The sequence below is a fragment of the Anopheles moucheti genome, chromosome 2 (assembly GCF_943734755.1).
Source record: "Anopheles moucheti chromosome 2, idAnoMoucSN_F20_07, whole genome shotgun sequence".
Classification (NCBI taxonomy): Eukaryota; Metazoa; Arthropoda; class Insecta; order Diptera; family Culicidae; genus Anopheles; species Anopheles moucheti.
The window spans coordinates 34267922-34280255 of NC_069140.1; the positions used below are offsets into that span (position 1 = coordinate 34267922).

At 45.9% G+C, this 12334-nt stretch overlaps 1 protein-coding gene across 1 annotated transcript in view; it reads left to right on the plus strand.

The window, feature by feature from the left end:
• LOC128310020 (allatostatin-A receptor) overlaps window positions 1-10645 on the plus strand; it is a 36190-nt gene extending 25545 nt beyond the window's left edge. Inside the window, exons 6-8 of the mRNA XM_053046552.1 lie at window positions 9797-9872; window positions 9967-10122; window positions 10541-10645. Coding sequence (XP_052902512.1) covers window positions 9797-9872; window positions 9967-10122; window positions 10541-10645 — 337 coding nt within the window. The remainder of the gene's footprint in view (window positions 1-9796; window positions 9873-9966; window positions 10123-10540) is intronic.
• Window positions 10646-12334: the final 1689 nt, after the last annotated feature.

Below are 12334 nucleotides of genomic sequence, written 5' to 3' on the forward strand. Positions count from 1 at the left end.
ATGCTGGGAAAGCATCACTATGCTCCTGCTGCCGACATGCTGCACACGTCAGCAAGCCACCGGTCATGCCCTATTTAATGCGACTGTCAACAAGCCCCCATCCATTTTCCCACCAATCCAACCGCCAAACCGTGGTTGCCTGCTTCATCGGCGCAGTAAACAGTAGAACCTGTAGCATATTTAGCACTCGTTGTTTGGTTGATCAACCAATTTGGGTGTTATTCAATTTTCAGTCCTCTGCATCGCATTACCTTCCGTGTTGTGATCGAGCGCTGCCGAGTGGTACGGCGCCATGATGGATCAACATACATTTAGTTACTTCTATTAACGCTAGGCAAGTGCTCAATACGCCCGGGACACGATACACCGAAGTAACCAGTAATAGCGTTGCCATCATCTGTTTAAATATTTAAACGTTTAATTTGCAATTTTTCAACATGCTTTTATTGTGCCTTCCTTCCGTTCACTCGTACTCATCGTGCCCGCACTCGGAAGCTGTACATCATCAGAAGCAACCCGGCAACTTCGCAGAGTCGGTTTTCTTCAACCCAGAACACATTACCGACCCTGGGATGTGTGTATTTAGGTGCACCAATTTGATTTACGTGCCATCAAAAAGTTATAAGCCGTGTGCCACGGTACCAACGGCATAAATGCAGAACTCGGTCCGGGACGGTCGACTGCAATGAAGTTCAACCGAAGAGGATGTTTATGAGTCTTCATTAGAGTGGTTTCAGTTGCCTTTCGGTGTATACGAGTGGGTGGGACAGGAAAAAAAAAGTAAATTACCAAGATGTTAGTTGCTCATGTTTGATGTGAAGTATAGCGGTCGGTCGAGGTTAAGTAGGGTAGCTTTTGGTGTTAAACTATCATAGGCGCATTTTTATGTCACATGAGGTACTGCTTGCTGTACTACTGCGGATGGAAAAAAATTGCAGTTAATGTTTGTGTTTCATTTATCCATCCATTCCTTCAAATGCAAAATCTACGACACAAAACTGCAAAAAACAATTTTGCCGCCAGCTAGGCTTCAACCTAATCAAAATGTTTTTAAAAACGTTTGCATTAAAATATGGACTGTTTATGTTTATTAAAATATGGACTGTGTATTTGATAAGCTATCAGGAAAAATGCATCGAACGGCTATACGCCAGCTGGCCAGAAGCTTATCAAAGCTCATCTCAAACGCTAGCGTTTGGAACTTAGAGTCTTCATCTTGACCTCTCTTTCCATCTAAACAAACTCTTTCCATCGAGTCTGATCGTCATTGGAAACGTTTGCAATCTTTATTAAAACGTTATCCTTAACTAATCCGAATGAATCCATCTCCAGAATTACCTGCTGTTTCCGACTGTCACTGGTCTCGACTAACACTGCAACATAGCAAAGCCCATCTAGTGGAGGTACTTCCTCGCTAATTAGCCGATAGCTTCAACATCCATAGAGCTCGATAAGAGATACCCTTGAACTCGATCTTCATTCTTAGCAGCACTGGCACTTGGCACTCTAGCCTTTCTTCCGGTAGAAGAAGATATAACAGAATCCAGTTCGACCATATCTGGCGAATACGAAGTGCTTCACCAAAACAAAAATTAGCTGTTGATGTTGCATGCACAATACAATACAAAACAATGTAGAGTTCTTCGATAGGTGGCAGAGAATTCGTATTAAAAATCACTTTTTGAATTAGTTGAATAAGTTTAGTTTCATTTTTAACATACACTATCTGATATCGTTGAACATACAATAGTGGTTGTGCCCTTTATTCTTGATAAGTTCAAATGCATGTTCACTCCCCGTCGATGTATTATCTTGTTGATGTCTTTGAAACAGCCTATCGATCTGGCTCCTGTAAATTCATACAACTTTACGTGAAATTATAACTAATAGTAAATAGTGATGAAAATAATTCAAATTTACCCATTTTTTTGTAGTTTATACATTATTTTTGCATATTTAATTTGATGTTGAACGGTTCAAGCACAACAAATGTGACAGGAAACAAAATCATGCTTTCGTTTTCAGCAATCAAATTATCAGCCATGGTCCTTTTACGAACGAAGGGTACAACTTTTAAAAATGATTTTTCAACGAAATCACTTTCTGCCCATCATCGCCCCACGGTGCATCCTGATTACATTACATTGATTATCGAGCCAATTGCTGCGGTTACACATTCGCTGTAACGAGGCGCGTAAAAGTGTACACATCCAGCCGACAAAAGCACGGAAAAATCTCAACCATCACCACCAACCTAAGATGGTGCCTTCCGCCGGCGTTCCGCGCTAGACCGAGCGGTGAAAATAAAAGCGCAAGCTGCTGCAAGGTTCATGCCATTATTGTAACTAATTGGCATTGGACCGTGCCCGAGTGCTGCGCTCGATTCAATCAACCGAGCGGGGGGTTGGAAAAATTAATTCAATTTATAGATAGCACGATGTTCACGGAAAACATTTGCTGCGATGGTACGAACGGTGCTGCTAAAGATAGTGCCACGTTCCGCATGTTTTGAGACAACAACAAATGGTCCACCCGCTGGCATAGCTACGTATTTTGCGTCAAAAAGCGTATTAATCGAACGCTTGGTAATGGCTATGTTGTCCACCGAGCAACACTCGTTTTCATCTCCGATTGCTATGCAATAAAATGGAGTTTTTACTGTTAATTTCCATTAGCAAGCGCACGAACTCTTCCAACTATCGTTGCGCCCCATTCAAACAACCAGGCGCCTCCATTTGTTGGAACGTATCGGTCACAAGTGATGCTTCAGCTTCAACGGGTGAAGTATGTGTGTTCCATTTCTCATTTTTCTGCCGGTGCTATTTGTTTTCATGCCGGACTGTTTTGAAGGAAACTCAGCTTGCGTTCAACTCACGTACACCGTGCACCGAACAGGCCTTCTCCGCAACCGCATCGCCACGGTCTCCTGTCATAAACTAATTTATTTTCAAGTCCCAGTCCTGCCATTGACCCATGGATAGTGATGTGCCGATTCGTATCGGGTCACCTGTTGTGTGCGTGTGTATGTATTTACGAAGTGCGAACAGCACACCACAAGCCGGCCATACTGAAAAGCTCTCGTCTGCTGCTGCTACCGCCCAAACGGGCTTTCGTCCGGCTGTTGGCTTTGGGCCAATTCTGTACCCAAGAGAAATCTGAGCCAGAATTGAAAGTGATATCGAACCGTAAAGCGAGGTGTGTGTGTGTGTGTCGGTAGAACGGCCGCCAGGCACCATTTGAAACAGTAATAAATTCTGATCAAACATGGACCACCGTGGCTTTGGCCGTGTTCGCATCGTCGAGTGTGGGCCCTTCACACACTTTGATATGTGCCTTGCGGGCAGAACTATCACTACCACAAGCCAAGGTACTAAACTATTTTCAACCCAGGCGAGTGTGGGTCAGATGACCCTTCGGGTGTCATCCAACCAGTTGGTTGGGAAAACCGAAACCGATGGTTTCGACCTATTTTTACGCCCGACATAGAAAGTGCTGCTTCGAAACAAAATTCTGTACCACATCGAATCCGATGCAGCAATTATTTTAACATTGCCTAACGAAACATTGCCGACTAGTAAAATGAATGGCACTATAAAGCCTCCTTCTCAAGCACACGGCAACTAGATGTGTGTATGATGTGGCCAACACCGATCGGATGGAACTAACCACCCACGTCTGGTCTGGACCGTTCTAACATACCGCAGTTGCATAACGAGCTGGAAGCTGTATGGAAAAAAAGCTGTCAGACCACAAAAATGAACAATAATTGATCTAGGTCAACGTGGTTCGGTTTACGCCAATCGCTCAGTGTCATCAGCCGATTCCATCATGCATCCCGATATCACTCTCTAGCATCTGATCCCCCAGGGGGCAGGACAGTGTTATTTTTTCCGTCCTTCTGAAAGGGTGTGACAAAGAAACGATGGTGCAAAGTACAGTAGAAAGAATGTTATTTGATGGGGAAAAAAATAAAATCATCCGATCCTCAACCGAAGCAAATGCATATTCTGGGTGTTCAATCAGTTTGCTTTTTTTTTCATTGTATTAGATTGATTAAGTTGTAAAGTGATAAGATAAGTTATTTGTGCACCTAATGTCAATAATCATTTAAATGGATATATTGTTGTTTTCCCTTGCATTGCGCTCTTTAAATTTCCAAGAGTAGTACATTTATCCAAACTCCTTCCGTTGATTACTTCAGTGTAATTTTAATATAACCTATCGTCACCACAAGTCGTTTACAACTGTTGCTTAGTTAAAAAAAAAACCTTCATGTGTTCCTCGTTTATATACAGGGGTTGAAGTCTTTTCCTCATATCGCTACTTTCAAATAGCTAATCAAATACCACACAGATTATGATGGAACCATGGTCAATTGTTCAACATTGGCCAGAATGAGATTTAATGATGAGATTTAGATTTAGAAGTTATAAATAAGATCTAACACACGTCTTTCACTCAGTGGAGGATCAATCCCCTTGGTGGCCCAGGGCGGAAATATAGTTGGGGCCTCTAATTTTAAAAACGATGCAGGATGGAAGGGACTTGAAATGAGACAAGGCGAAAAGCGCAGTAAGAAGGGGCCTACTCCGCCTACCGTTTGATCCGCCGCTGGGCCGCCCCTAATCATCTTCTTCAAATGGTCCGCCGGGGCCATCACCATCTTCGAATACAATATCGGAACCGGCTATATCACCACCAACTCCAGTTACCACTGTATCTGAACTCTTCAAAATGGAGCTACAATTATACGTGCGCCAGCTTCGAGAAGCTGTACGTGGTGGAATTTACAACTAAAGCATCTAAGGAACACTTTGCCATCGCATTGGTTCGCTCGCTGTGCTTCCGGGATATTTGTCATGCAACACTCAGTTATACTTCTTCGATCTTAATTTAACTTAACAAAACACTCAAGCACCAGCATTTGATGGTGAACTTAATCGCTATTGTTTATCCTGCAGCGGGTATTTATCACACACAATCTCCTAACACGGATGTTCAGTCATACGTATGAACGCGTGTCTGTTCGCGATGAACTGCGCCTTTGCCTCCTTTCACGTAAACCAGGTATTGACCAGTTCCGGAACAACACACCGACTGCAGGTCAGATGGGTCATGTGTGTTTGTGACGACATCGCCGGTAGCACGGAATATACACGGGAGATTGTGCTGCAACATCGTGCTACAGGATCCTTAAGGACAGTGTATGAGACCAACCAGATGATGTGTCCACTACAGTACCCGATCCTGTTTCCACGGGGTGAAGCCGGTTGGACTCATGGTATGTTTAAGATACGTCGCCGAGGAAGACAGCCGAGACCATCGAGCACGGGGACAAACACAGATAGTGGTGCGTCATCAACGAGAATGATCCCCAGATGGAGCCGAATGCAGAGGAAAATTCATCCAATCAAATTACTCCACGTAAATATGCCGCGTATATATTGCATATCCTGGCGGGAGATCGCTTATTCTCTGATGCATTGTAAGGGGTAATCACCTGTCATACATTTTGCAATACAGAATGAGCGAGTTAGTAAGTTGTGAGTTTCGATTTTTTGTTCATTTAAAAATTTGTGTAGCGATTATTTAGTGGATTGTTTAACATTGTGTATCCCATTAAACAAACAACGCAAATTTTATATAATAATAATAATTTGTGTTATGCACAGTCGGTTAAATTTGCATAGCTTTTAGCATTTGAAAACTAAAATGCTAGGTCAAGTTTTTGTGTTGAAAGACTACCTCCATGATCATTCGCTCACGTCGATGTTTTAGGCGATGAACAAACGGATAACGGTTGATTTCTGTGGTGAGCTTCTACTTACTGAACTATTTCAACAATTGATTATGTTTTAAGCATTCTTTGATCCATTAGGTGCAGAGCCACGAGAGTTGACAAAATACTAACAAATTTTTCCAATGACCAAATCAACTGGTCAACTGTGAAACCCACTATAACATAGTCGCGCAAATAATTGTTTTCAGATTTCCCATACCAGGAGAGCATGTTTTTCAAGTGGTGACATCTTCTTTCCCCCTCTTCCCCCTTCTCCCTTCATCGCTCACTTCTCGGCGCTTCCCGATGATAGTTGCAAATCCCAAGTGCAAGTGAGATGGACGAAATGGGTAGTATCCCTTATCTCTCTCGCTCAAAATTTCCATTGACTGGTACGAAATTCCATACAAAACAAGCTGTTTTCAGATTTCCCATACCAGGAGAGTATGTTTTTCAAAAGGTGACACCTGGTACCAGCCGAGCAAGATGGCGGAAGATGGCGCGCAACTGCTTATGCAATTCCATGCCAATTCCATGCCTTTTAGCCGTCGATTAGCCGTCGATTAGCCGTCATCTCCCTCCCTCGTGTCACCTCCCCCTCGTGTCACCTCCCCCTCGTGACACCACCCCCCACGTGTCACCTCCCACCACCCACGTGTCACCACTTACCTCCCACAGGACACAACTTACCTTCCACAAATCACCATCCACCTCCCATGGGTCTCCACTCACCTCCCACGAGCCACCACCCACCAATCGTCCGCCATCTTGTGCGCCATTTTGTCCGCCATCTTGTCCGCCATCTTGTCCGCCATCTTGTCCGCCATCTTGGCCGCCATTTTGTCCGCCATATTGTCCGCCATCTTGTCCGCCATCTTGGCCGCCATCTTGTTCGCCATCTTGTCCGCCACCTTGGTTGCCATCTTGTCCGCCATCATGCCCACCATCTTTTCCGCCATCTTGGCCGCCATCTTGTCCGCCATCTTGTCCGCCATCTTGTGTCCGCCATCTTGGCCGCCATCTTGTCCGCCATCTTGGCCGCCATCTTGTCCGCCATCTTGTCCGCCATCTTGTGTCCGCCATCTTGGCCGCCATCTTGTCCGCCATCTTGTTCGCCATCTTGTGTCCGCCATCTTGGCCGCCATCTTGTCCGCCATCTTGGCCGCCATCTTGTCCGCCATCTTGGCCGCCATTTTGTCCGCCATATTGTACGCCATCTTGTCCGCCATTTTGTCCGCCATCGTGGCCTCCATCTTGTCCGCCATCGTGGCCTCCATCTTGGCCGCCATCTTGTCCGCCATCTTGTTCGCCATCTTGGCCGCCATCTTGGCCTCCATCTTGTCCGCCATCTTGGCCGCCATCTTGTCCGCCATCTTGTGTCCGCCATCCCTGCCGCCATCTTGTCCGCCATCTTGTCCGCCATCTTGGCCGCCATCTTGTCCGCCATCTTGGCCGCCATCTTGTCCGCCAAGGGGGGGGGGAGGGGGAAGGAAGATGTCACCTCTTGAAAAACATGCTCTCCTGGTATCGGAAATTTGAAAACTGCTGGTTTGTATGAAAAGTTAGTGTATAAACATTGCATACCTTAAGGCGCATTGCATTGCAAGTTGATTGCATACCTTCCGGCGCAGTACCAGGAGCTACCTCTTCCGTGGATGCTCTCCTGGTATTATACATTTAAAAACTGGTAGTTTTCGAAGAAATTTTTCACGACCAACGGGAAAGTTAGTGTTTAAATATTGCATACCTTTCGGCGGTTTTCGACCAAAATTGCTGTACAAGGTGCTACCTCTGCCGTAAAGGCTTTCCTGGTATCGGAAATCGGAAAACAGCTGGTTTTGTATGGAATTTCGTACCAGCCGACGGAAAGTTTGAGCGAGATGAAGGATGCTTTCCGCTTTATGGATTTGGAATTGGAAATTTTAGAACAATTTCAGTCTAACAACGATGCAAATGTTACCGAGATTACAACAATGTAGTTTGAACAGTATTCTACACGGGGATATGATGAAGTGTTTGGACAGTTTGGGATGGGTGGACATAAGCTGGACCTACAATCCAGCTTCGATTAAATAATAATCAAGAAAGACAGAAACGGTATTCCAAGAACCATGAGATATGAGATATCAAACGGAAAAGAGAGTTCTAATGATTGCAATATGATTTTATTCATAATCTATGACAATGCTAGCTATTTCGTAGTACACAGACAGATTGTGTCGGTTATAACATCATTACCGGCTTGCAAACTTGCAGAAATTGTGACAATCGAAATACTAAACACAATACTCCACCACAATACTGTTTCGAAACACGTAGGCTGGACATTTTCACGGTTCAATAGGGGAGAGAAAACAATACCACACCACGAGTATCACAACGGCAATAGCTTGCGAATATTGCGGAAGTGAAAACAAGCATGGTTTCTATTCTAGCATCTAGCGGTAGGATCATTTACGAACAGATGAAAAAATCGCGTTCAAGAAATAAAATACATGAATAGGTTGAAGTAAAAGGGCATATAAGGGTTCACGGGGCGGCCAGATGGTGTATTGGTAGCGCAGTCGGTCTGTACAAAACAGGACCACGGAAAAATTTCATTTGGACCACCAAACCTCCGTACGCAGCACTGACTATCCTACGGGTAAATAAAGTCAAAAAAATAGAAATGGCAGGCTTAAACATCCTGAAGATGTCGTGCCGATAAAGAAGAACGAGTTTGAGTACACTGCATACTTCTCTTGCGTAGCCGTGTAACCGGGCCGATATAGCTAATCCAATAGAAACAAATGATTTATATAACCAAGGATATTTAAAATCCAAGGATATTTTCGATCAAATTAGTGCCTTTTTAATTAGATTTTGTGCTATAAATTAACTCTGCTGCTAAATTTCCAAAAATCGCACAATCGGCACAAGTTGTTTGGGGCCCCCAACACGGCGAGGCCCTAGGCGACCGCCTACTCCGCCTACCGTTTCATCCGCCGCTGCTTTCACTCGTAGACCGACTGTATCGATAAGAAGATGTTTAAGATCTTTAACACCTGCGAAATGCCTTCCGGAGATTGAGAATAGAGAATTCTGTCTTCTGTTCCATATTATTTTGTTCTCTTAGACCTCTGTTGGTGTGTGATTTTCGATAACCTTTATTACAGCATATAATGTGTAGCGTTAGTTCTGAAACTGTTCGTAATAATAAATTCACATTACCTTCGCTTGTCTCCACAACCTACTTTCGTCCCTTATGTTCTGCTCTACTACTTTTTTCCACTTCTCTGTTCCTTCCGTCCTTCTTGATGATCTTGAATGATCAACTCGTTTCGCTCTTGTTTTCCTGCCATTGTGATCCTTTCATCCTATTGCCGGTGTCAGATGCGCCAGGGGTGTCGCAACACCAAGGACGTCTAACGTTTCGTCACAACAAGCTCAATAACTCCAAAAATTCTATGTTGGGGATACGAGGGGGTTCTAACGTCATTGATTTGAGCAGCTTCTAAACATTCCCCATGTTTTAGCTTCGGAACTGAGCAACAACACAAAAAATGTTTCAGCAACATGGTCGTTATGTGAGATTTGCCTCGTTGAAAGGGATATTTTCATTTCATTCACTTATTACGCAAACTACATTGGTGGTGAGGGGGATGAATGTATCTTTCCGAATTAAAATTTATATATTATTCTTTGATGCGCCCAACAATATGCCCACTAGTGTTAGTACTTCTGCACGGCAAGATGCCACAACGGCGGTGTAACGCATTCGAGTTAACTTCATCACTTTGCACAACCATTGGGCAAGTCGATGGTTCCGGAAAAGCGACCGGGATGCCAACCGTACACCGTCACCGTAATGAAGCCTCTGCTAAAACGAACTACTCGTCCGACGTGGCATTTGATCGATGTGAACACCTTGACGCATATTACCACCCCCGACCACAACGGGGTTTTCCGTTGTGTTATCACCGTTGCCCAACAGGACCAACGTTCAATACCTTTTTCTTCTGTGTGTTTTCCGTACAGACGGGGCAAGAAGCGTGTAACACGGATGGTCGTCGTTGTCGTGCTGGTATTTGCCTTCTGCTGGTGCCCCATACAAGTGAGTTTGGTTTTACCATTTGAAAAAGCAGTACTAAGTACTAAAGCAGTAACAGCAAAAACAACCACTACAATACATAACATGCCTTCCCCAGGTGATCCTGTTACTGAAGTCACTGAAGCTGTACGATCTGACCCACGCCAGCATCATCTTTCAGATCGTGTCGCACGTGCTGGCCTACACCAACTCCTGCATCAACCCGGTACTGTACGCATTCCTGTCGGACAACTTCCGGAAAGCATTTCGCAAGGTACGTACCACCACCCCAACACGGGCTTACGCCCTTCGGTTTGGCCATGTGGAGTTCGTCAATTGTCGGGCATGATTTATCGCGATTGTTGCAGTGCATCACACGCACTGCCTCCGTGCCACTGTCCCACTGCTAGGATAATGATCGTCTCGATCGCTTTCGCCGCGTTTTTGGGTAAACGTGCTGTAGATGTGTTCTTCATAGAGGGTTTCCCTTTTCTGTAGTCTTCTGCTTCACTCACACCATCCCATCCCTCCTACCCGAAAATCGTGTGTTTCCCAGGGCGTGATTTATGGCCAATATAACATCATGGGCACCACACCACGGGCAATAAACAACAACTTTGCGTACTTTTCACGATGGTTACTGACGAAAAAAAAATGGTTTCCTTTACACCCAAACACACACACATTTGCAGGTCGTGTGGTGCGGTAAGCCACCGCCACCCAACATCCCGCCAGCGGCACAGACGAAAACTACGCGCACCACCGGCAACGGTACGTCGAACGCGGACGCGTTATGAGCCGAGGAACCGGCGGCCGTCGACGAGAGCAGATTTATGGTGGAGAAGTACATAGAAATCGCGAGCGTCTGAGCGACGCGGCCACCGGTCAGCGTCCGTCCTCGTCTTCCGTCGCACGGGAGGGTTTCCAAGTTTTTTTTGTAAACACAGCAAGAACGAGAAGAAGATAGAGGAAGGGAGCCCGTGAAGAGACCACAGAGACTGTAAATATTAATTTCTTCTGTTCTGTGTTGTTTTTATTTTGTTGGTAAATTGTAATCACAACACTACTAGCGGCTAGGATAAATACACGCTACACCCACAGTTCTAAAGCAACTTGCGCGGCACGGCTAGAATTACCGTCTGCCCAGCATCGTACCACTAAAAAAAATGCTCCGGTGCCCGATAGCGATGGCCCGGCTCGGTGAAGCGAAGAAGAAAGCAAACCTGCGCCATCACTCCGGACCCGCGCGCGGTTGATGAAAACGGACGGTTTATTCTGGGCGATACCACTGAACACTCCACGAAACACCGCATCCACCAGTCCGCCAGTCTTCGAAGATCCAGGCCATCAGCCCCCCCTGGGTTCTTCGGATGCCGGAATTCCTGCGGTCTGCGGTACCGGCGGTTGTTCGTGGACTGTCGCTATCCAAACCCATCCGTACTTTCCATTCCACCCCCCTGGTCAGCCCCCGCTGGAGTTTATGTGTACTCAAACGCTAAATCGGCCAACGCTACTGGCTGATTGATTTCAGTGGCCAATCGTGCGGCGATTGAATGCGTCAAACCGTTGCCGTTGGGTACACTGTGCACGGAAACGTATCTTCGCTGATGGTGGTCAATGAGCTCGCATTACAAGGTAGCGAAACAAACAATGCGTGTGGTCGCACGGGAACTAGCACCGCCTGCGGTCTACGGTCACGCGGCTGCCTGCGCCTGGCATCCACATCAGTGCCGACCGTGACTCACACGATTTCATTATGTGCTCCTGACCGCCCACTGGGAGCATGTAATGACATTGTTTGTTTTTTTTTGGGTTTTCGTCCATAATGGGAAGTGATAACGGCCCCCAAACCTAATACCGGTCTGGCGGATTTCTAATCAGCACTGTCTTCCCTCCTCCCTCGCCCAAAAGCACGCTGCCCGGGAGTTGGTTCGGAATGGACACCGGCAACGGTACGGAACCGCGCCTCGGCTAACGTTTGATTTACTACGTCGTCAGCGTGCCGGTTTCGTGCAGCAGCTCGATGGGTTCTAATTATAAGCCTATTAAGCAGTAAAGTTTCCACTGTCTCCTGCTCTGTCCAGTAGGCGCTACAAACAACTAACGAAATAATCGACACAAGATGGAGTTCCTGCGCTTGTGATGATTATTATATGGTTCCCCGTTGGCAGCACAGCGCCATCGGCGGAAGTGTTCGCGGCAATGCGCCCCTAACCGAAAAAGTGATTTGCCTATCGATGCAGAGAACTGAACCGTCGACCATTAATCGCTGCTGGCTTGGCTGTATGGCTTGCCGGTGCGAACGCACTAATCCTGGTGCTAAATGATGTGTAAAACATCCTCACAGTGCCATGGGGAGAGTCACTGGCAGGTGAGGCGATTGCGTGCGGTAAACAGCACCGTCCATGATTTTGTCTTCGGACGGCATTGGACATTCCAACGCGTATTTCCGCGACAACCTGCTGTGGCAATGGCGCATTTTATGG